Genomic DNA, 24,119 nt, shown 5'->3' with positions numbered 1-24,119 from the left:
TGGGCGGAGCCTGAGTGGATGGGGCGGGGCTGGCTGTGTGAATGGCAGGGGTCAAACTGGAAGGGCTAGGGGAACCCTGAAGGGATGCTCTGTACCCTGGGACTACTCTGGAGAGGTCTGAAATGCGGTTGGGGGTGAGTTGTCCTTGAATCAGGGGGTTGGGCTAGTGGCAAGGGGTGGGGCTTAAGCTTGAGAATAGGGGTAGGGTCTTGGGGAGAGGGAGGGAAAGAGGGAATGAGAATTGGGAAATCCAGATAGATGGATAGGAGGTGGGAGAACAGGATGCGGAAGAAAGAGCGCTGGTTTGGGAGTCACAGGGAGCTGCATTCACTCAGCAAATAGAGAAAAGCAGAGGGAACAAGTGCAGAGACCCTGAGACAGGAACCAGATTGTCATCTTCAGGGAGTAGACTGAAAGCTGGAGGCTAAAGTGGAATGAATGAATCAGAAAGTGGTAGGAGGTGAAGTCGTAGGGGGCAAGGGCAAGACTGTAGTCCTTGATGAAACGGTTTTCAGAAGGCTTTAGCAGTGTAATAGCTGATATCTTGGACTCTGGAGCCAGTTGGTCTGCGTTGGAATCCCAGCTTTGCCTAGCTGCAGGAACTTGGGAAAGTCAGTTAACCTTTCCAGCTTCAGTTTCCTCATCTGGAAAATGGGGATGATTATTAGTATACCTCCCTCACAGAGTTTTCCTGAGGATTAAGTGAGTTGTTGATGTAAGTAAAGATATTTAGAACTGTGCCTAGTATGTGGTAAGCACTATATAAGAATTATGTTAATTTTGTTACCCATTGTCCTGTGTCTGCCTGTGTCTGTTTCTCTCCCCGTCATTGTGATGTTCTCTCCGTTTCCATCTTTTCCTATGTATCTTTCTCTCCACATGGGTTTCCTTGATTTTGGCTCCATCTGCTCTCAGACTTCCTCTTCAAATTCCTGGTGATTGGCAGTGCAGGAACTGGCAAATCATGTCTCCTTCATCAATTCATTGAGAATAAGTGTGAGTTTCTGGGAGTGGTCCTGGGAACTAAACTGTGGGCATGGGTGTGGTGTGGGCAATAGGCAGCTGTCGGGGTGGGCAGGGGCAGGGCTGGCTATAGGTACAACTCCAGTGCTGGCTGCCTGGTCCTTACCTTGGTATGTGCTCTTTGCTAGGTCCTCCTTGAGCCTCAGTCATCCCAGCAATGACAATGGGTTTGTACAGGCTGAGGAGGCCTTGGGGGACAGGGAATCCTCTGAGTCCCTGCACTGCCTCTTCTCTCCCTCCCACTCCCCAGTCAAACAGGACTCCAACCACACAATCGGCGTGGAGTTTGGATCTCGGGTGGTCAACGTGGGTGGGAAGACCGTGAAGCTACAGATTTGGGACACAGCTGGCCAGGAGCGGTTTCGGTAGGTGGGCTGGGCTCCCAAGGAGAGAGAGTTGGGGAGAGGGGAGGAGTGTACAGAGTTACCTGGAAACATAATGATACAAGCAAGGAGACACTGAGAGGGCAGGCAAGACAGAGGGAGCGGGATAAGAGATTGTGATAAGCAGGTAGATAGAGTCAAAGAAAGAAGGCATGTTAGAGAGAGGATGACAGGGACAATGAGAAAAAGATTGAAAAAGGAGCCTAATGAAAAGTGAGGCAGGAGTATAGCTCAGTGATAGAGCGCCTGCTTAGCATGCCTGAGGTCCTGGGTTCAATCCCCAGTACCTCCATTAAAAAGAAAAATTTAAAGAAAAAACAAAACAAAACAAAACAAAAGCAGTGAGAGAGCCAAGGAGGGACCGACAGAGACTATGTGGGAGAGACTCATGGGCTGGAGAGATGGAGACTTGTCCCCAGGGAGAAACGAGGCCTGAAGATGCTTGGGGTGGGGCAAGGGGTAGAGATTGGCAGAGAATGAGTAGAACAGAAAGGGAAACTTGAAAGAGAGATACAAACACTCAGAAAGGGAGAAGGAGGGATCGGGAGATAAGGGGACTCAGAGAAACAGAGGTGAGAGACAGAGACAGGGAAAGTGGGACAGGTGTGGCCAGAGAGATGGAGGAATGGATGTTTTGGGAAGAAAGGGAAATGTGTGGGGCTCGTATGCCTTCAGGAAATGTCTGCAGAAAAGGTAATAGACACCCAGAAACCTGGAGTCTGAGAAATAGGGAGCAGGGAGAGAGAAACAAGGGAATCCAGGCCATGGGGACATGTGGTCCCTGGGCAGCAGTACATAGCTGCCAAGTTAATATCTGTGTGTTAGTTCTCTGTGTGAGGTACTTAGAGCCCAGAGACAGAGAGAGAGTGCAGGGGAGACAGGTGTGAGACGTGGGCCAGGTTTGCAGTAAGTACTCAACAAATGCTTGCGCAGTGATTGTGTGAGTTCTGGAGGGACCCAGCCTGGTGACACAGGGAGATGCATACAGTTGGCCACTCTGGGAAGGGGGCCTCCCCTAGACAGAGCAGGATAAGGCCAAGGGGATGTAGTTGCATAGTGCTTGGCCAGGACTGGGCAAAGGGGGTGAACATAAAATGCCGGCTGAATGAATGAATGAATGGGAAAGGGTGAGGATGAGAGAGGCAGAGTAAGACAGACAAAGATTAAAGGACAGTTAAACACACACACACACATAAAAGAGGGAGAAAGACACCTACCAATGAAGACGTATAGAAAGACAGGGACACACAGAGCCTCAGAGAGAGGGAGAGATGGAGACAGAGGTGGGCGGCTAAGTGAGAGATTGAGGGAGACAGAGAGACCACGAGTGTGAGAAATTGTAGTGAGACCAGACCACGGCCAGGTTGAGGGTGATGGCCCAGCGGTGAAGAGGGGGCCTCCGAACCACCAGTCTCTTTCCGCAGAGGGGGGCAGTCTTGGGCCAGACCCCAGCCTCGGGGGTGACTGGGTCCCCCTGGCCCCACAGGTCGGTGACGCGGAGCTATTACCGAGGGGCGGCTGGAGCCCTGCTGGTGTACGACATCACCAGGTGGGTGCACGGAGCGGGTGGGGCGGGGCCCGGGCTGCCTTCTCCTACATCTGCCTCCCCTCTCTCTCTCCCTTCTCCGCAGCCGGGAGACCTACAACTCGCTGGCTGCCTGGCTGACAGATGCCCGCACACTAGCCAGCCCCAACATCGTGGTCATTCTCTGTGGCAACAAGAAGGACCTGGACCCAGAGCGTGAGGTTACCTTCCTGGAGGCCTCCCGCTTTGCCCAGGAGAATGGTGAGGGCCATGCAATGGGCCAGCAGGGAAGGGGGATCCTCCCAGGAATGGGGGCAGTTCAGGGGGGCCTGTGGGCCTCCTGGCTCTCTGTGGCTCTGCTCAACAGGGGAAAGTGGGGATTTAGAAGTCTGGGTTCAGATCTGAGTGTTGCCACATGTGAGCTGTGTGACCAGCCTGGTCCTCAGTTTCCTCATCTGGAAAGTCAGGGCCGTAGCATTTCTGCCTCACATAGTGCATGATGGTTAAGGGAGGTGGTCCATGGGGAGCCCTCAGCACTGCCTGGAGGGATGGGCGCTTGATTAATGTTGGCTGCTCAGAAGGTTTTGACCATCATGGGGAGACAGCATGGGGTATTGGTATAAGGTGGAGACTGCAAACTCCGATGGCCCTAGGGGACAGGCACATTTCGTGAATAAGGGAGATGGGACAGGGTAGACCCCAGGTTAGCAGGCACTGGCATTAGGGGAGTAGACTAATTAGGGGACTGACAGCCACATCAAAAGGTATGCAAGTATACTATGAGCAAAAAGACCACAAATAACAAATATTGGTGAGGATGTGGAGAAAAGGGAACCCTCCTACACTGTTGGTGGGAATGTAAACTGGTGCAGCTGCTGTGGGAAAACAGTATGGCAGTCTCTCAAAAAACGAAAAATAGAACTACCTCATGACCCAGCAATTTCACTCCTGGATATATTTCTGAAATAAACAAAAACGCTAATTGGAAAGATACATGCACCCCAATGTTCATAGCAGCATTATTTACAATTTCCAAGATATGGAGGCAACCTAAATGTTCATCAACAGATGACTGGATAAAGGAGATGTGGTAAATGCACGCGCGCGCGCACACACACACACACACACACACACACACACACACACACACTGGAATACTACTGAGTCATAAAAAAGAATGAAAAAATTTTGGGTTCTTTTTTTTTTTTTTTAAATCCCTCCCCACCCTTAACAGAGGCACTGGGGATTGAACCCAGGACATCTTGCATGCTAAACATTCACTCTACCACTGAGCTACACCCTCTACCCACCAAAAGAATGAAATTTTGACATTTGCAGCAACATGGATGGACTTGGAGGGTATTATGCTAAGTGAAATAACTTAGGTGGAACATCTGAGGAACAAAATGAGACGCAGCAGGTCCAAGTCAGAGTAGAGGTTGGGGACTGACTGAGGCCCTGACCTTCCGAGTGTCTTCCCCTAGAGCTAATGTTCCTGGAAACTAGTGCTCTCACTGGTGAGAACGTGGAGGAGGCTTTCCTGAAGTGTGCCCGCACCATTCTGAACAAGATTGACTCAGGTGAGGCCCCCAGCTGACCAGGGTGGGAGTGAAAGGCAGGGTCCAGAGGTCTCCAAAGGACCAGTTCTGACTTTTCCCCTCCTGCCAGGTGAGCTTGACCCCGAGAGGATGGGCTCTGGCATCCAGTATGGTGATGCTTCCCTTCGTCAGCTGCGGCAGCCTCGGAGTGCCCAGGCCGTGGCCCCTCAGCCCTGTGGCTGCTGAGACCTACGGAGCCAGGTGGGATACTGGGGACTCAGCGACTGCAGGGCTGGTCTCCTGGCAAAGGGGAGTACAGAGCAGAGACAGAGACACTGAAAAGGAGAGATGACAAGAGAAACAAGAGTGAGAAAGAAAGGTACAAGAACACTTGAGTTAAAGTAGCCACCTTCCCAGCCACAGGAAATCCACCCTCCTTTCCATCCCACTGCCGGCTCTCTGCCCTGGATCTCTGACCCTCCTATTCATAATCTGTGAAAGATTTCTCAAGTGCCTACTATGTGCCAGGCCCTGTTCAAGGCACTGGGGATATGGCAGAGGGTAGAACAGACAAAAATCCCTGCCCTGGTGGAGGAGGCAGGCAATAAACAAGATACATAAGTAAACTGTGTAGTTAGGGAGATCAGAGCTGTGGAGAAGAATAAAGCAGGACTAGGAGGGTGGGGAGGGGAGGGGTGGCATGTTAAACAGGATGATAAGGGGAGGCCTCATTGACAAGGTGACATTTGAGCAAAGACCTGAAAGAAGTGAGGGAGAGGGTCATGTGGGGACCTGGGGAGAGAGTGTTCTAAGCAGAGAGAACAGCCAATACAAAGGCCCTGAAGTAGGGTTGTGCCTGGCCTGGGTGAGGAAGTCCAAGGAGGCCAGTGTGGCTGGAGTGGGTGTGGGTGTGTGTGGGTGTGTGTGTGTGTTGTCGGGTAGATGAGCAGGACATGAGTTTGGGGTGGAGGCAAGCAGATGAGTTAGGGCATTGTGGGCCCTGGGGAGGACTCTGGCTTATACTCTGGGTGGGATGGGAGCCATAGGAGGGCTCCAAACGGAGGGACAAGATCTGATTCAGATGTTCACAGGGTCCCTCTGGCTGCATATGTAGGAGAGACTGTGGGGAACAGGGGTGGTTTCTGGGAGGCCAGGGAGGAAGCCACTGCAAAGCTGAGGTGAACCGCTGTGGTGGACAGGACCAAGGTGGGGGCAGAGCAGGGGCTGAGAAAGTGGGTAGGTTGGTATTCTCCCTGATCTCTGTCTCCAGTCTTGTCCCCTCTTGATATAGTCACTGAGCCTTCCTAAAGCACAAATCTGATCTGCCCCTTCCCTGTTGGAAACCACCATGGCTCCCAGGGTCCATGGGACACAGCTGAAGCACCTCAGCCTGGTGTTTGACCCTCTGCAGGGGCTGTCCCCTGCCAGCCTCACTGGCCTCAACTCACACCTCTCCCCACCTGACAGGCCACTGTGGCTACACTGAAGTTCTTTCCCTTTCTCTGGGTCTTTGCTCCTGCTGTTCCCTCTACCAGGAACACTTTTCCTTCCCTCTCGTCTCTGGTAACTGCTTCCCCCTCCTCCAGGAATCCTTGCTTGTTTCCCTGTGTTTGGTCCAAACTCCTTGACAGGCTTGAACGATCCCACAGGATTTGGTCGCATCCCCACTTCTCCGGGGGGGGGGGGGGACATCTTGCTGATTCTCATCTCTGTGCTTCATGCCCACCCCCTTCCCCAGCCATTGGCAGCTCCAGGGTTGCCTTGGAGCACAGTGGTTAGACTTGGGATATATGTACTTTGAAAGCAGAGCCAACATAAGTTCCTGATGAATGGATATGGAATTTGAGAAAGAGGAGTCATGGGTGAACTCTCTGGGCAGTGCCCTCTTTTCCTTCCAGGCCTTTGCATCTGCTGTGAGTGCCTGGGTGTGCCTGTCCCCCTGCCTCCTTTCTGCCATCCAACATCAGGTCTCTGCTAAAATGACTCTTCCTGCAGGGAACCTGTACTGGCTTCCCAAATGGGGTCACTCCCTCTAGACGGGCGGTCTCACAACTGCTCCTCCTTTTTAAAGTGTTCAACTCTGTACACTTGATCATTGTTATCCGTACAGTTTTGTCTTCCCCATCTGAGAAGGGAAGGAGGTGAGAGATCATAGTCTACAGAGCTGGGATGCCTGTGTTTATACTCCAACTCTGTCACTTCGTGGCTGTGTGATTCTGGGCAAATTGCTTAACCTCTCTGGGTCTTGGTTTCCTCACCTGTAAATGGGGCTGAAAGTAGTACCAACTTCATGAGGGTGTTGAAAAGATTAAGTTACTTCATGTAAAGTGCTTAGAACAGGGCCCAACTAAGACGTGATAAATGAGGGCTGTTTATTAGTTTTCTTCTTATCCATTTAAAGACTCTGGGCTGTGTACTCGTCACCTCAAGACTTAATTTTGAGTCTGTTTTCGGGTTTGCCCTCAGTGTAATAAGACAGTGCATTTTCAAACTTTGTTGACTGCAGTCTGCAGGGGGAAATATATTTTATATGTTGATCTAATACAGTCATACATGTATAAACCAAAGTTTTCCTTGTACTAATATTCTTTTTCTTAAAATCAAGGTGAAATTCACATAAGTGTAGCCATTTTAAAGTGTACCATTCAGTGGCATTTAGTACATTCACAAGGTTGTGCAGCTACCACCACCGTCTAAGTTCCAAAACATTTTCATGACCCTAAAATGAAACCCCATACCCACTCTCCATTCTGCTCAGCATCTGGCTCCCACCCACCTCCTTTTTATCTCTGTGGACCAACATTCTTATTACATATGAAGCGCTCTGTTATTCTCCATTCTATTTTATCTATTTCAATTTTTAAAAATTGCTCAAGGCCCACCAAACTGATTTCCCAATCCCCAATACAGTGTTGCACATTGGAATCACCTGGAGAGCTTTATGAGCAACTGATGCTCAGGCCTTACCTCAGAGATTCTGAAGTGATTTTGGGATTTCTAGAAGCTCCCAGGTAATGCTATCTGGAGCCAAAGCAAGAACCAAAATGTGTCTCCTCAGTCTGGAAAACACTGGAATGAGACCTAGAGCTGGGGTGATCCAGGAACACAGACAAACACAGATGCAAAGGTGAGGAGACAAAATTTAGAAATCGCCATGGCCTTCTACAGACTCAAGGAGACAACTCTCTGAGGAGAATAAACAGAGAGGTGCACGTGCCCTCAGAGTCAGAGCCCCAAGTCACCTTCATGGACAGACAAGCCCAGACAGGAGGGCAGGAAGAGACCCAGAAATGAGGCAGACACCAACTGGACAGGCCCAAGATCCCTCCAGTTCACCGCACACTTTTCTTTCAGCTCAGCTGTTCTCCAGGACCAGCCCTGTCCTTCCGGCTGGGGCCCAGACCCAGGCCCTGGGAGGCCGAGGCCCTCACCTGCCCTGGCCCCAGAGAAGCTGCCCTGCCACCTGTCCCCCTTCCCTGGCCTGGTGGGGCCTGGCTGAGGGGCAAGACTGAGCCACGGGGGAAGGGGGAATCAATACCTGCTGCTGCTTCCTCTGTCTTGGCTAACCCCTGTTCCCCCAAACTCCTGATCATACTCAAAGAGTTCCCAAAGCCTGAAACCAGGGCCATTTGGCCTCAGCTCCCCTGGCCCTGCTGTTGCGAGTACGTGTTATTTATTACCTGGAGGCCTGTCCTGTCCCCATCCTGCCCCCATAAAGCATTGTTTACACCTGTGTCATGGCCTCTGTCATTTTGGGGTGGGAGGGAGGGGAGACTGAAGAGGTTCCAGATGGTGTTTGTAGCCATGTTTTGGGGTTGGACATGGTGTGGGGGTCTACCATGACTCTGTGGCTTAGGTGTCTGTCATGGAGGGAGTTTGCCTGCATATGTAACACTGATGTCCCTTTGTGATGTGTGTGTGTTGGGATCTGTAGGAATGTCTGCTGCTTGTGTGTGTGTGTTTGTGTGACACTGTTGCCTGTGACTACTCTGTGTCCTTGGAAATTGTGTCCATGAGGCTGGTGTTGTTTGAGACACCAAGGCTAGGGAATGAGAATTCAGGCCTGTTCGTGAGCCCTGGGTCTGGGCCAGGTGGGTGATAGCTATCTATGCATGTCTGATGTCTGAAAATCCGAGGAAGTGACTGATGTTTGGTGTGTGACTGTGTATGTGTGCCCTGAGATCTGTGTGAGTTTTGGTGTGAATTTGGCTCTTTTGATACCTGACCATGAACCCTGAAGACTGTGTGGGTCTTTCTGCAACCCTGACTCCTGTGCAAATTTGAGATCGGTATGTTATTCCTGTGTCGAGGTGAACCTCAGATAACTGCACATGCTGTACCAGAGACAGGTGCAGCGCGCTCAGGACATCAGGACACTCCCAACTGCTCACCCACCACCAAGTTGTCCTTAAACCATCGGGAGGCCTGAGTCCTGGCTCAGCCTGGCTGGTGGTGAAGAGGGCAGGGTATTTAAATAATCTCATCCGCATAGTCCTCCCAGGCTAGGTCGTCTAAAATGTTCAAAAGACTGAAGGCTGTCATGCGAATGTCTTCTCTCCGTAGCTTTCGTCATAATTGTCCCGATGGGACACAGCAGAATGGGTCAGGATACGTTTGCACAGCCTTTCTGGTCATCTCTCCCTCCTCGCAAGGACGTTCCTCCCTTTTTCCCTCCGTTATAAAAAGTCCTTACGTAAATTACTGGTGTGCAAATTTACATACATTTCCCAACTAACTGCGCAGACGTTTCTCAGTATCTCATTCCTATTCTTGGGCTGTGAGAAGGCGGGGCTGTCCATGTAAATAATATCGACGATTTGCATGCCACTCCCCGATCAAGCTACTCCTCTTTCTGCGCAGGGCTCTTGGCTCAGAGGGGGGTGGGCCTGTCTATGTAAATATAATTATTTGCATACCTCTCCCACCCTTCCTTGGCAATATATGTGCAGAAACCACCCCCAGCTTTGGATCCAGCCCTTCCTAACGGCGTTCATTCTCTCGCGCAAAAAGGGCGGAGCAGAGGACGCAAACAAGCCTTGCATCGGTAACGGGCCCACTTCCCCTTTCCCGAGGATGGGGGTCTTCTGAACTTCCTCGCCCCGCCCCGTGTGGCCCGCGCCTGCGCGCGCACCTCCTTCTCCGCCCGGGCGCGATCACGTGCCCACCGGGCGAGGCGGGGGCGGAGCGTCGCGGGTGGTGGGGGCGGGGTATGGCGCGCTGTGCGGCGCAGGGCGGCTGGCACAAACGGCGGCGCCGCGGCCGTAGGAAAAAGCTCGGTAAGGAGAGCGCGGAGAGGGAAGGGAGAGGGGAAGGAGAAGGCGTTCGAGTCGGGGCGCCGGTGGGAGCCGAGTGGGGAGTTGGGGGCCGCTCGGGGCACGCCTTGGTGGAGCGTGGAGACCCTGGGGAGGGTGGGGGTGGGGCGTGGGGGAGGGAACGCGCGCCGGGCACGTTGAGCGCCGGCCGTTGGGGGGGGGTTGGGGTGGGAGCGAGGAGCTCGCGGCGGGCGGAGGGGGATGGGAGGGGTGGTGGCATGGGGTCCAAGCGGTCCCTAGGCCCTACCTCTGTTGCCTGCTGCGCCCTGAGGGGTCCCAAGGCCCGCACTGAAGGGACTTGGGAGGGGAGCGCTTTTTACCCTAGTCCTGTCCCCAAAGCGTGAACCTTCCTCCACCCTTCCCTCTGTCGCTGTGGACCCTGCTCCCACGGCTCTCTTCCGTCTCTCTCTGTCTCAGGACCTCCCTTCCGTCTGGGTGTGTGTCAGCCCCCAACAAGCTTCCTCCTGTTGGGCCCAGGTCGACCCCTCCACCCCGTTCTGTCCGGCTGTCTCAGACCCGCCCTCCCATCTTCTCTCTGGTGTGTTTTTCTCTGGGTTCCCCAGTTTCCACTGCCTGTGGATCCCCACATTCTCATGGTCTTCCAGGCAGATCCCCACCCCCTCCTCCCCGTCTGTTTGTTTCTAACTCTCCTACTCCCCCCTTCGCCATCGTTTTCTACTTAAGGTTCTCTCTTCTGTCTGTGGGTCTGTGTCTGTCCGAAGATGCTCTGTTCCACAGCCCCCACTGCAGCCCTCTGTCTTTGGGTCATCTACCCAGCCTCCTCCAGCTGCCCCCCTCATTGACCCTTGTCTGTCAGTGATTCCTCCCAAATTCCCAGAGTTTTCTTCCCCACGTGGCCTCAGGTTTTGGGGTCTTTGTAACTGTGTATCTTCCTTTCTACTGCCCTTAGCACTCCGTATCCCTTCCCCCAACCTACCTGCCTGTAGCTCTTCTCACATTCCTTTCTCTCTCTCTATCTCTCTCTCTCTCTCTCTCTCCAGCCACCTTGACAGGTCCCTTGTCAAGTCCCTAGGGACAGCAGAGGACTTGGGGACCAGCAAACACCCCTAGGGCACGGGAAAAGCCTCTGCCACCTGCCCTGCCTCACCCTGCCGCACGCCAGGCCCAGCTGCCCCAGCCCCCGGCTGCATCAAGTGGAGAAGGAGGAGGTGGAGGAGGGTGGCACCATGGGCCTGGGCCGTGCCCTCCATGCCCGGGAGATGAAGACATTGCTACCATGGACAGCCCGTGCCAGCCGCAGCCCCTGAGTCAGGCTCTCCCTCAGTTGCCGGGTTCAGTGACAGAGCCCTTGGAGCCTAGCCGGGCCAGGATGGGGGTGGAGAGTTATCTGCCCTGTCCCCTGCTGTCCTACCACCGTCCAGGAGCGCCTGGTGAGGCCTCGGCGGGGAGTGGGACCCCCAGAGCCACAGCTACTTCCACCACAGCCAGCCCCCTGCCAGAGGGCTTTGGTGGGCAGGATGGCGGGGAGCTGCGGCCACTGCAGAGTGAGGGTGCTGCGGCGCTGGTCACCAAGGGGTGCCAGCGACTGGCAGCCCAGGGCGCCCGGCCTGAGGCTCCCAAACGGAAATGGGCAGAGGATGGTGGGGATGCCCCTGCACCCAGCAAGCGGCCCTGGGCCAGGCAGGAGAACCAAGAGGTGGAGGCAGAAGGGGAGGGCTGCAGCAGTGGCAATGGTGAGGGCAGCGCTGGGCTGAGGGAGGAGGTGCTGCCCTCTGCTCCTGAGCGCCTGGCCCTGGACTATATTGTGCCCTGCATGCGGTACTATGGCATCTGCGTCAAGGACAACTTCCTGGGGGCGGCACTGGGCAGCCGCGTACTGGCGGAGGTGGAGGCCCTGAAGCGGGGAGGGCGCCTGCGTGATGGGCAGCTAGTGAGCCAGCGGGCTATCCCGCCACGCAGCATCCGTGGGGACCAGATTGCCTGGGTGGAAGGCCATGAGCCGGGCTGCCGAAGCATCGGTGCCCTCATGGCCCATGTGGATGCTGTAATCCGCCACTGTGCTGGGAGGCTGGGCAGCTACGTCATCAACGGGCGCACCAAGGTGAGGCTGCAGGGACCTGGTGTGGGGGGGGTGTTGGGGGTGGGGTAGGGGGCTGCCCAGCACTTGTTTGTTGGGTTCTTGGTCTCTGAGCACCAGTGGGTTTGGAGACAGGCTTCTGAGGTAACAAAGGGGTTTAGGCAGCTCCAGTGGAGGGGGTGTTGGAGTTCAATGTGGGCTCTCATTCCCTGTGAGCCTTAGTTTGTGCACCTGTAAACCATGGGTTTGACCTGTAGTCATAGTCGGTTCTTCACCTTGCCAGGAATCCTCTTGAAGAACCTGGGAAGACGTGCTGACATTCATGGCTCCACACCTGTACATGGGTCATGGTGTAGTTCCCGGCTCCCTGATGTCTGTGCATGGGTCCTAGACCAAGGGTGGTCAGTTTAGACAGGCACATGTTTCTGTCTCCGTCTGTCCATCTGCACCTGTCTGTCCTTGTCTTCATTCTCCCCTGTTTCCTTATCTTTTGATCCATACCTGTCTTTTCCATCCTATCCACTATCTGTCTCTGGACTGTCCATTCTGTCTCCCAGGCAGGAGAACCAGGAGGTGAAGGGTGGCCATGGGGAGGCGGATGCCAGGCAGCGGGAGGAGGCACTGGTGCTGAGCTGCATTGTTCACTGTATCCCATACTCTGGCATTTGCATTAAGGACAGCTTCTTGGGGGTGGCCATGTGCTAGCCCAGGTGGAAGTCATGTCTTCATCTTTCTTGACCCTCCCTGCCCTAGTTCCTGCCCTCCATCTTTCCTTTTCTGCCTATCCCTTCATCTTGTCTGTTTCTGATCTGTTTCCTTGACTCTCTGCCTTTGTGTTTCTTCTTGGCCCGTTTGTCTTGCTTTAGAGTAGTGTTATTAATCTCTTTTTGGAACCTGGGTTTTTTTGTTTTTTGTATTTTTTTTTTTTGAGAATCTGCCAAAAACTACAGACCTTCTCTTAAGAAAAATGCTCATTTGATCGGTGTTCACGGGCAGTCATCAGGACCTTCTGGGTCTCCAGCAGCCCATTCGAGAACCTGGGATCAGGAGCCCTGCACAAGACAATAGTCCATAGGGCCTTTTTGGTCTGCTGAAATGTTAATTCTTTTCGTGTAGGGTGTAGGCCCTGGCCTTAAGTCCAAGGTTTGGTGATTTTTGGACAAGGCCCTGTAGGGAGTGCCCACTGCACAGCACCAGTGATGCCTGGCTGACGGCACAGACTGTGTTCTGCCCTGCGGGCATGAGGCTGTGCTGCTGCTGTCCCCTCCCTCCTTCCTCTCCCTCAGATCCCATCTCGGGTGCTGCCTCTGTGCAGCTTCTGTCTCAGGCTGAAGCTGGCTCAGAGACCAGGGCTCCCCCGGGGCCGAGGCCAGTATCCTCCCCACCCCAGTTGGAACTTGTCCTACTTCCTTCTGCCTCCTGTTACTTGATAGCTGGAGAGCCAGGGGCAGGAGAGAGCAGTGAGAATCTCTCTGGCCACAAGGTGCTCAGCACCTTCTCCCCAGGGTCACCAATCCTCACAGGAGGGAGATGGAGGGGAGACCACAAGATTGAGTGGCCCAGGGCAGGATACTTCTCTGAGCCTCTCTTGGCTCATCCACAGAATTGGAAAACCAGGTTAAGTCCCCAGCTAGTCTGTGGCCATTTTAGGAGGGGAGAGGAGGGAGCAGATCTCTTTTCCTTTGGTGCCTCTGATGTGGCTGGGAATGGGTCCTGGAGGGAGGGGGTGGGGGTTGGGACTTTTTTAGCCCTGGGAGGTAGGAACAAGCCTGGCTGGACTGAGAAGGGAGAGGAGGAGCCAACCCAGTCACTGGAGTTCCTCTCAGACCCTCCCCTGCCCCAGTGAGACAGCAACTTCAGGCTTCCCCACCTTTACAGGGCAACATATGGGCTTCCTCCCCAGGCTCTGGAGTAAGACAGTGTGGGGTGCTGAGGTGGGGGACCACGGTGGTGGTGGTGGCACGGATTCCCCATGTGGCTGCAGCCCGTAACAACCTGCCTCTGGGTCTTCCCTGGATGCAGCTTATGTGTTCTGCCTTTGCTCCTCTCCTTAGTTCCTCCGCTTAGTCGACCTGCAGGTGGGAGGGAATTGACTCCCACTGGCATCAACGACCACCATATGGGACCCCAGGAGGCCCTTTTAAAAGCAGTTTGGAGGTGGGATCTGCTGTCATTGGCTCAGTCCTGAGATTCTGACTTGGGGGTATGCTTGTGCAAATGCTTTTGAGGGGGTCTTGGCACGTTGATCCTGGTTGCCCTTTCCCTGGGATGGGAGGGTGAGGAGCAAGTTTCCATGTCACTCTCCTTGTCCCTTTCCCTTGTGAGGGCAGGAGATACAGATGCTTCTCTGGGACCAGAGAATGCACACATCACCCCTGCCACACACACACATACAGATGAGTGTAACAGGTCTTTAAAGGGCCTGTTTCTGTGCCCTTTACAGGCACAAGTCCCATTCCATGCCAGACTACAGAGGGTGTCCCTGCCTGCATGGTGGGAGACCCTGGAAGGGTGCCCAGGGCAGGATGGAAGGGAGGCCTTGAGACCTAGAGGTGCGCTTTCAGTCAGGAGCTACCCCCGGGCACTAGGGAGACAGACCTGGCCCTAGGGGCCGGTACTAGGGAAACAAGTACCTGTACTGATTTTGCACTGAGAGGGGTGGAATGGGAACTAAGCCCAGGTGCCTTCTGCTAGAGCACTCAAGGTGCTCCTTGACCCAAGACCTGAATAACAAGGGGGATGTTCCAAGCAGGAGCAGAGGCCTTGGGGATCAGCTTGGCTTAGTCAGACAAGAGCCAGAGGGCTGCGAGGCTGGAGATGGAGATGAGGCCAGTGGCCTTGGAGGCTGTGGTCAGGAATTTATTCTGGGATGCAGTGAGGAACTGAAGGGATTTGAGCAGTGGCAAGCTGGAGTAAAGGGTCTCTGGCTGCTGTGTGGGGGAAGTGGCTGCGGCACTGGACCCCCTTGCCCCACCCCATCATGCAGAACCAGCAGAATCTCTGCTTGGATTCTAACTGGGGAGGTCTTCCCCGTCCCTAATCAGTGACTCATTGATTGCCCCCCTCCATGTTCCCCCCCCACCACAGCTGTGTTCTTTCCTCCCAGTGAAGCAGTTTCTCAGAGCACTGACCCGTCTGCAGGGAGTGAGCAGTGGAAAAAAGGTTCTCCTTTGGAACTTGGGGGACAGGTTCTTGCTGTCATCTTGCTGTCAGAAGTGTGGCTCTCTACTAGGTGGCCATACCAAGTGGCAGCCCTTCTGGCCTCTCTTTCCCAGGGCAGGTGCTATGGGAGACCAGGTGCACATGTTTAATGTAGAGCCATTTTCCGTTTTTTGCTGGAGGTGAGCCCTGGGGAATAATAAGTGGGGAGGAGGCTGAGATGTTGAGTCAACCTGGCCTGCCATGGGGTGCCTGGCAAGCCTCCTGTTTGGCAGCACATGCCGATCTGTTTGAGAGTGTTTATCTTGGGGCTGTCTTAGCTGGCTGTGGCCCACAGGTGTAGCAGCTTTAGTGAGGAGCAGTGGCCAGCGGAGCCCCTCCTGGCATCAGTGTGGGGTGGGGTGGATCAAGACAGATGGTCCCTAGCTGGGGAGGAGGTGGGGGTCTTCATGCCAGTGCTCCCCTGTTTGTCTCCTCAGCCCTCCCAGTAGCTAGGGGCAGAGGGTCATTTCAGCCCCTGCTCTGGCTTTCCATCACATGTCAGGCACTATGCGGGGTGCTCTTCCAGGCATTTATCTCGTTCGTGACCTGTGAAATGGTTGTTAGCTCCATTTCACGGATGAGGAAACCGAGACAGGGAAGTTAAGTCACCTGCCTAACATGACAGCTCATATGGCAGCTCTGAGACGTGAACCCAGGAGTCAGGTCTGCAGGAACACCTGGGCCCTTTCCCTCACACCACATCTTTGAGAAACCAAACTCTTAGTTACTCATTGAGCCGCATGTTGGTGCCAGACTCCAGGTGTGGATGGGGGTGTGTGTGTGTACGTTCTGTGTAGTGGGCTATTGAGGCCCAGGAGCTGAGGTTTCTGGCAGATGGGGGGTTGGCTGAAAAAGAAAATCTGAGCACTGGAACCGTCGAAGCCCAGAACACTTGAGGAGTCAGGGAGAAATGAGGGGTGAGAAAGAAGGTAATGGCTGCTTTGCCAAACGTCCTTGACTGCTAGCCTCAGTAAACCCACCTCCATCCTCTCTGCCAGGCCATGGTGGCGTGTTACCCAGGCAACGGGCTGGGGTACGTGAGACATGTGGACAACCCCCATGGCGATGGTCGCTGCATCACCTGTATCTATTACCTGAACCAGAACTGGGACGTCAAGGTAGGGTGTTGGGGGTGGGGTGGCGTGCATCGGCTTGGTTTTCCACTCCCAGCTCCGCTCCTAGCGTTGTCCTGTTCCTCTTCTCAACCCATTCTGGGCTGTGTAGTCTGCCTGATGGCTTTTCTTAGGAAGTGGCACCTCTCGCACCTCTCTCTCCAGCTCACTGATGGCAGCTCCCCCTCTATGGGGAATGGTGCTGTCCGCCCAGCCCCCAGCCTAATAAACACTTCCCCCACCCCATTTCCTGTTTTTGGTAGCTTCCTGCAGATCTCCATGGTGATGCAGACTCTGGGCTGTCATTCATTTTAAGAGCCTGAATGGCGGGGAGGGGGTAATGTGTGTGGCTGCTATGCCCCCTGATGGGTTCCTGGGGGCCCGGCAGTGCAAGGCCGGACTGGCCAGCCTCCTGCCTCATCCTCTGGCCTGCCCTCAGGTGCATGGCGGCCTGCTGCAGATATTCCCTGAGGGCCGGCCCGTGGTAGCCAACATCGAGCCACTCTTTGACCGCCTGCTCATTTTCTGGTCGGATCGGCGGAACCCTCATGAGGTGAAGCCAGCCTATGCCACCAGGTATGATCCATACTTTTGGGGATATGCCCAGGTGCTCCCACTGTGTCAACAAAGTCTTGTCAGATCCCTGGAGTGACTAGGAAGTAATGAAATGCTGAGAAGGGGCCTAGGTGGTAACAGAACCAGGCTCAGAAGGTGGACTCTAGTGTCACTATGGATCTGGTGGCTGGAGTTAAAGAAGAGTGATCTCTAATCGCCCTCTGGGGCTGCTCTGGTCCCCAGGTACGCCATCACTGTCTGGTATTTTGATGCCAAGGAGCGAGCAGCAGCCAAAGACAAGTATCAGCTAGGTACCTCCTTCCCAAATGGCATCCCCCTTCCTTAAGTCCTCCCTATTCCATGTACTTCACTAGGCCTCAGGCCACCTCATCAGTCTCTCACTGAGTCCTGCCACTCATTTTCCCCCATCTTTGACCACTCTCCTGGTATCCCCAGCATGAGTCCCATCTCTTCTGCTCCTTTCCCCATATTCCCAGGTTTCCTTGGCCTTTTTGTTCCTTCCCTGATGACTCACCATCACCATCTTCTGTCCCCTGTCACCCCCAGCATCAGGACAGAAAGGTGTCCAAGTACCTGTATCACAGCCGACCACGCCTACCTAGTGGCCAGCCCCAGAGCTGCATGGACAGACAGCTTGCTGTGACTTCGAGAGAGCCTTGGCCTGGTGCTTCCTGGCCAGCAGCCCACCAGTCTCGGTGCCTGCTCCTTCCCCGCCACTGCCGCTGCTTCTGACTTTGCCTCTGTCCTGCCTGGTGTGGAGGGCTCCGTCCATCACTGAGGACCAAGGAGGAGAGACTTCTGCTGCCCTGGGTTGGGGGCTGGGGTTATGACCTGGGCAGGGGCCAGTGTTGGGGGCTACCATTACTGGATTCGGGGGCTTGTGTCCTGCTCTGTCTGGTTGTGCCCCTCTCAGGTTTGGAGAGCTGGAAGGAGGCATTGCCACCTCCCACCAGGATGCAGGATTTGGGGTTGGGGTGAGTCATGGCCTCTTGCTGGCAAAGGTTTGTGGGGGGAGTATCCCCGAGCCCCCCACTCTTCCAGCCTGGAATGTGAAGTGACTCCCCAACCCCTTTGGCCGTGGCACCTTTTGGACTTGGCTGCCGCTGCTTGGGCAGAATCAAAGGTGCTGGGAGGAGCATGGGTGTGAAAGTCCTGTCAGCCAAGAAATAAAAGTTTACCTCAGCTGCACACATCTGCCTCTGGCTCCCTCTGGGTAAGGAGAAGCCTCTATATGCAGTTCAGAGCCTTTATTGACCAAAGGGGTTGAGGAGCTCTGAGAGCCAGTGAGCAGAGAGTGGCTGAGCCTGACCTCAGTGGGCCACAAGGCAGAGCTGGAAGGCTGGGGGGACATTGCCCAGGCCAGTGCACTGGGTGAGGTCAATGTTGGGGGGGGGCTCCCCAGAGGTTGCAGGCAGAACAGCTGTAGAATGAAGGTGAGGAAGAGGAAGGTCTCCAATAGGGCCAGGCCTGCACCCAGGCACATCCACTTTCCTAGGGACGCACATGTAGGGTGAGAAACCCCTGTGCCCCAAGGATCATCCAGACTGGTCACCTCCCTGCCCGGCTGATACCTGGGGCAAAGGGCATGAATGCATTGTTGCTCTGGAACTAGCACTTGTTCAGGAAGTTGGTGGGGTTGAAGCATTCTGGGTCCTTGAATTGGGTGGGGTCCCAGTGCACAGACACAAGTAGAGGAATCACAAAGATGCTTTGGGGTGATATGCAATGGTTACCCTAAAACTTGGCAAGCGACTGCCTTCCACTCATCTAAAACCCCATTTTAGAAGCTCTTGGCAAAGCAAGCCGCCTTTCTTGGTCCCAGGGCTATGTGAGTACTGTGATCATGCCTGCTCATCTTCATTAATAGGCCCTCCCCTGTCCCTGCGCAGACCCCCCGGGTTTCAGTGGGCACCTTGGGCAGAAAGTGGCCACGCAGGTGGACGTTGTGGGTGAGGGAATGTGGCAGCTCCAGCGGCAGCACGTTGATGAAGTGCTGGATCTCGTGCGGCACGGCGTTGGTGTAAGGCAGGCGGTGGCAGTCCTCCAGGTGTGGGGCACGTATCCGACTTACCGCGGCATCCAGATCGGCCTGCACTTTGGCTGGAGCTGGCAGAGTGTGAACTGAGTATGCCCCAGCCCCCAGCCATCCCCAAACCCTGGCGCCTTCATCCCTGACTCTCCAGCTCCCAGACCTGCCACCTCTGGATACTTGAGCAGAATGGGGAGCCCATAACGCAGATTGGTGCTTGTGGCCTCAGTGCTGCCAAAGAGGTTGTGTGTCTTCATCACCAACGTCTCCTCCTGGAAGTGGCTCTCCCGGTCCTTCTGTTCCTGTGGGCAGAGGAGATAGGTGCTGCGCTTGTCAGGCTTATGCTGGTGGGCAGCAGGGATAGAGTTTAGGGCAGCATGACCCTTCACCTTATCCACCTGATCCAGGAAACAGTCGATGAAATCGAGAGTCACCCCAGGCTGCTGCCTCTGCTGGTGCTGCTGGATTTGCTGAGAGATGAAAACCCGAAGGTCCGTGAAGTTTCGGAAGATTTGGTGGTGCAGGCCGGGAGCCAGTCCAGGAGGGAGGGGAAAATGTACATTGAGGGGGATAGGGAATCAATACGACACTGAACAATACTACTAGTTTACCCATGGGAAGACTGGACCAGAATTTTGATGTTGTACGTTCCAGAATTCCAAAATTCTAAAACTGTCCCATTCTAATGATCCAATGTAGGTCCGTGGACTAGGGATTTGGCAGATTTGGCACACGAGGGAGATACTGGTGCCGACCCTCTCATCTCGCCCCATCTGGAGCTCGTGATGTGGAAGGTGTCATTGAAGAGGTCCAGGAGCTTCAGGAATTCCGGATCCTCGTAGCCATAGCGGTTCCCAAAGACCACGGAACAGATAACACGGCATTATCCAGTAGCCGTCGGTGGTCGAACGGGGCTCCTGGGAGTGGGAACAAGACAAGGTGGTACGCTGTGGCTCCACCCCTACCTAGCTCTTGGGCTTACTGGCTTCTTTCCACCTAAACGCTTTCCCTCGGCCCTTTCTTGTCCAAAGGCCACACCCACAACAGGTCCTTTTCCGACCAGGCCTCACCAACGGTGGCTTGAAATTCGCCAAGCAGACAAGCTGCCTCTTCCTGGACACGCTTCTCGATGGTCCGCGTTTCCAGACCGAACCCCTTAAGTGCTCCAAGTGCAAAATTGCGCAGGGTTTGCCACCGCTGCCCGTTGGAACACTAGATGCCTGGGGGTGGGACAGAGAAGGGGGCGGGCCGGGGAGTTAGCCCCAACCCAACCCGGAAGCATCTCCAGTAGTGGAGACGACTTCCCGCAACCTTTCGTTCTGCTTCTTTTCCAGGCCTCTTGGTTGCCACCCCAGCCTTCTCGGCCCTGTACACGCATTGGCCCCACCTCTGCTGGTCCCGATCCCTGACAAGTGCTTGCTCTCCTTGACTTGGACTTTTAGACTTTTCACTTCTATTGGCTGCATGAAGGACCAGCCCCTCCGCCCCCCGCCCATTCGACCCCTACACTGTAGCTGCACCTCGACCTCTCCTTGCAGTCTGTCCTCATTAGCCTTGACTCTTGTTAGGCCCCGCTCCATTTTTTCCGTCCCACTCTTGATCGCCCAAACTGGATGGTCCAGGCCCGCACTTCCGCTGCCAGGGCTTCACGGTTTCCGTGTGTGAAGCTTTCGAAGACTGCCATGGCCCCAGAGAAGGCATCCGCTTGCAGTACTAATGCGTCTCGCAGCGCTGCGTATCCGCACTGCACCACTGCAGGGTGCCAGCCCAGCCACACTGTGAACACTGGGCCCCAGTGGCCAGAAAGCTACACGGAGCCGGTGCTCAGCGGGTCCCGTTCTGGACTCCTGACCCCTCCTCCATCGAGACCCCAGAGCCTGGCCCGCAGCTTCTTCCTCCTACAGACCCAGCAGTCCAGACTCCCACTCCACCCTGTCTTCTCTCAAGATCTAGAAGTCCCTGTCCCCAGCTCCCAGCACTCTCAGAACTAGGCGTCCTGGACCACAATACCTCCCTGCCTTGAACCAGAACAGATCTCTCTGCTACCCTTCCCCTGGGATCAGACCATCCTCCCCAAGGCTCCTCCTCCCTCAGGACCCAGAAGTGGGGGGGTTGGAGGGTGACAGCTCGGCTCCATCATGAACCAGGAGCTCAGGCCCACAGCCCCTTTTCCCGCCAGATCTGACTCCCACCCCAGTCTCCTCGTCTGTCACAACCAGATGTCCTGCACCAAGGTTTTCCACTCCAAGTCTCCTTACCTGGATCACAGGACTCCAGGTCCTTCAACCTCTCTCAGGACTCTCAGGGTCTGAGCCCTCAGCTCTGTCTTTAGAGCTGGTTCAGAGAACCAGGAGTTCCAGCCCCCAGCCCCATCTCCACAAATCCAGAATTCTGTCTCCCCACCCACTGTCGGGGCTACCTCCATGAGTGCACGGTCCAGGCGTCCAGACTCCAGCTGCAGTAAGTTCCCCAGAAGCAGAAGTGGTGTGGGCCCAGGGGGTAGGGCCCTCTGTGCCTTGAGTTCCCGAGGCACCCCAGTTCTGCCCGACTAGTGCCAGTACCAAGACCAGCAACAGCAGCGCTGTGACGCCAGTAATCATCATGCCTTTGATCCTCGATGAGCCCCTTTACCTTTATTTGATTCCCTTTGGGTCTTGGGTGGAGCAGGGCAGACGCTAGGAGTGGGAGGGATGAGCGCCTGCGGGATGCTCACTCTGTAATTCTCCAACCCAAAGTTTCCACCCTGCCCGCAGCCCTAATTGCTGCACTTGCCTCCTCCTGGCCTTTTCTTTGTGCCTGCCTCAGCCTGTCCTGTTTGGCAGTCTTAAATGCACTAGCATTTTCATGTCAGCACCCCTGGTCGACAGGTGCACCCTCCTGAACCCCTGAACCCCATCGTATTTGGCCTGTAGGTGTGCATTTCAGAATACCCTGGCCACCTGTGGGCCTGTGAACCCTGAATGCTCTACCCTGTACTTCTGACTCCTAAATACACTTCTGACTCCTAATACAATTCTTGTAACACTCCTGGTGATGCATCCATTAGCTTGGCACTCCTGTGCCCTGTACCTGTGATTCCTGGGGACTCACCCCTGAGCCCTTGTCACTTCTGTGCCCATTGCTTTGGAACCCTGTATGCTGTGCTTGTCTCCAAGATGCTCAACTCAAGTCCCCTAGCCCCCTGGTACCCATCAGACTGGCATTTCCGTATCTATCTATCCTATGACTCTTGGGTGCCTTCCCACAGTAGACCCCTTGTATCTCCATACTTATGCCCTGCCCTGAACTTCTGCCATCTCTGTTGCCAATGCTCTAGCTCCCAGATGCCCCAGATGTCCTCTACCCATGCTGCTACACCTCCTGGTCTCCATTTCCCAAGGCCCCTCAGTGTGCACCCCGACCTGAGGCCAGGCCACCATGGCAGACAAACTTGGTACTCATTCCGGCCATCTCTGGGGATGTGGGCTGGAGGGGGGCAGATCTAGGCCTGGATGGGCCAGCGGTGGGGGATGTGGCTGAGTCGATACTTGGAACAGACAGTTCAGGAATGCGGCCCACCCTCCCGCCCACCCTGTCTTGCCGGATCCAGCCTTCCGCCAGGTGCCTGGCGCCTGGCCCAGACCTGGGGAGACAGTGGGGGGCTGTGCAAAGCCTGGGACTGGGCTAGTCTCTGGGAGTGTCTCACTGACCCTCAATTTCCCTGTTTTCTCTGTTCATCTCTCTCCCCATTTCTCTCTCTCTCCATTTTACTCTCAGTGTTTGCCTCTGTTCCTATTTGTTTTCTCTCTTTTCAATGTCTATTTCTCCCTCCCAGTACCTCTTCCAGTTTGTTTTTACCTTCATCTCCCTCTGTCTCTGTTGCCGCCTCTCCCTGTCTGTTTGTGTAGCACGTATGCCTGCCTGTCAGCCTTCCTCTGCCCAGGAACCCAGTGCCTGGCAGGGGTTGCAGGGCAAGGCGCTGCTCAGAGGCACTGACTCCGCAGACAGCAGGGGTGCAGTGGGGCGCAGCAAGCGTGCTCTCACGGACCCCATCCCTCCCTAGCCCATCCCAGGCTCTCTGATAGAGCCTCTTTCTTAGGCTCTCTTCAAGAGCAGGCATTTTGTCTTGCTCACTTATGCATCCTCAGCACCTAAAATAGTGCTCAGCACATAGCGGGAGCTCAGTAAATGTCTGTGGAATGAATACACGACTTTCTTCTGTCTCTGCTTCTCTCTAAGTCGGACTCTGTTTTTCTCAGTCTCTGTCTTTCCTGAATCCTTCTGACTGTCTCCCTGTCTGCCTGTCTCTGCTTCATCTCTTGAGGCTTCTGTCTCTCTAGTTCTTTCTTTCCTCTCATATCTCTGTCTCCCTTCATCTCTGTGCCTCTCTCAATTTCTATCTTGTCTTTAGCATCTCTTTATCTTCCTTCTCTTGGGGCATCTCTGTCTCTCCCTTTTACTCAGTCCCTCTCTTTCTCCTCATCTGTCTCTCTGACTCCCAGTCTTTGGTTTCCGGGACCTCTCTCTATGTATCTCTTTGTCTCTTCCGGCCTCTCTCCATCTCTGTCTGTCTCTTTTTCAGTATCTCCATGTGTTTCTCTTTGCCATCTCTCTGTCTTTCTTTCTCAGGACCTCTGAGTCTCTCCTGTCCTCCCTTCCCCTCTGCATTCCTGCCTAGGCCCTAGGGCAGACTCTGTGCTTCGCCTGTGGTGGGAACAGCGTGGGGATTAGGGAGCCGTCACCCCATATGGGGACTGCCTCTAAGCCTCATTCCAGCTGGCCCCATACTCAGCAGAGCATGTCCCAGCTTCTGGATGAACTTGGGGGGACTCCACCCAGGGGAGGGCCTCCTAAGCCACCTCTGCCCAGGGCTAGGGGCCAGCCTCATTCTGTCCGACTCTGACTCAATGAAGCTTAAGATGCCTGCTCCTTGAGAAAAGCTACTGTCAGCAAGATGTCAGCTTGTCAAATGCAGTCCCAGGCTGCAAGGCCCCATGCCTGGGACTGTTATCCCCACCCCAAAGGGAGGGAATTGCAAGACAAAGGAATAGTCAAATGAGAGCGGTGAGAAATAGGGGAGAGATTCAGTCTCCTGGTGCCTCATTTTCCCATTCATTGCCCTTCCTGTCTGTCTTTCTCTGATCATTTTTGTTTCTTTCCTTGTCTCTATCTTCTGCTCTGTTTGCCTCCCCAGTTCTCAGTCTTAGTATCTCTCTGCTTTCCTCCGAGTCTTTGACTCATGAGATTGACAAGAGCATCGTTGGAAGCAGATGATCTGCGCTCAGAACCCAGCTCTGCCTGTTTCTGGCTATGTGGTCCTGGGCAAGTCACTTCATCTCTCTGAGCCTCAGTTTGTTCATCTGTAAAAATGTATAATCACAGTGCTTTGTCTAGGGAGATTTA

General features: G+C 54.6%; 3 protein-coding genes and 1 long non-coding RNA gene across 5 annotated transcripts in view; 3 read left to right on the top strand and 1 right to left on the bottom strand.

The window, feature by feature from the left end:
• MIA (MIA SH3 domain containing) overlaps positions 1–8,202 on the top strand; it is a 13,358-nt gene extending 5,156 nt beyond the window's left edge. Inside the window, exons 5-10 of the mRNA XM_032486003.1 lie at positions 916–996; positions 1,274–1,388; positions 2,893–3,192; positions 4,416–4,511; positions 4,600–4,730; positions 7,824–8,202. The gene's annotated coding sequence lies outside the window, so the exon portion shown is untranslated. The remainder of the gene's footprint in view (positions 1–915; positions 997–1,273; positions 1,389–2,892; positions 3,193–4,415; positions 4,512–4,599; positions 4,731–7,823) is intronic.
• Positions 1–8,204, top strand: part of RAB4B (RAB4B, member RAS oncogene family) — an 8,721-nt gene extending 517 nt beyond the window's left edge. The window contains exons 2-8 of the mRNA XM_006189826.3: positions 916–996; positions 1,274–1,388; positions 2,893–2,955; positions 3,038–3,192; positions 4,416–4,511; positions 4,600–4,730; positions 7,824–8,204. Coding sequence (XP_006189888.1) covers positions 916–996; positions 1,274–1,388; positions 2,893–2,955; positions 3,038–3,192; positions 4,416–4,511; positions 4,600–4,715 — 626 coding nt within the window. The 3' untranslated portion in view covers positions 4,716–4,730; positions 7,824–8,204. The remainder of the gene's footprint in view (positions 1–915; positions 997–1,273; positions 1,389–2,892; positions 2,956–3,037; positions 3,193–4,415; positions 4,512–4,599; positions 4,731–7,823) is intronic.
• On the bottom strand, positions 3,563–23,976 carry LOC116665696. Its single transcript, XR_004322333.1, has 3 exons — positions 23,967–23,976; positions 20,862–20,868; positions 3,563–3,645 (listed from the first exon to the last, which is right to left on the bottom strand). It is a non-coding gene; the product is annotated as an uncharacterized LOC116665696 (long non-coding RNA).
• EGLN2 (egl-9 family hypoxia inducible factor 2) lies at positions 9,624–17,898 on the top strand. Of its 2 annotated transcripts, XM_032485997.1 has the most exons (6): positions 9,625–9,745; positions 10,783–11,843; positions 16,019–16,138; positions 16,572–16,708; positions 16,931–16,998; positions 17,255–17,898. In XM_032485997.1, the coding sequence occupies exons 2-6, from the start codon at positions 11,019–11,021 to the stop codon at positions 17,308–17,310; spliced, it is 1,206 nt and encodes a 401-aa protein (XP_032341888.1). In that variant the 5' UTR covers positions 9,625–9,745; positions 10,783–11,018; the 3' UTR covers positions 17,311–17,898. The 2 variants fall into 2 exon arrangements, with proteins under 2 accessions (XP_032341889.1, XP_032341888.1); XM_032485998.1 differs by lacking the exons at positions 16,572–16,708; positions 16,931–16,998 and having other exon boundaries at positions 9,624–9,745.
• Positions 23,977–24,119: the final 143 nt, after the last annotated feature.

This window comes from Camelus ferus, chromosome 9 (assembly GCF_009834535.1).
Source record: "Camelus ferus isolate YT-003-E chromosome 9, BCGSAC_Cfer_1.0, whole genome shotgun sequence".
NCBI classification, from domain to species: domain Eukaryota; kingdom Metazoa; phylum Chordata; class Mammalia; order Artiodactyla; family Camelidae; genus Camelus; species Camelus ferus.
This window is presented reverse-complemented; position numbering and strand designations above follow the sequence as displayed.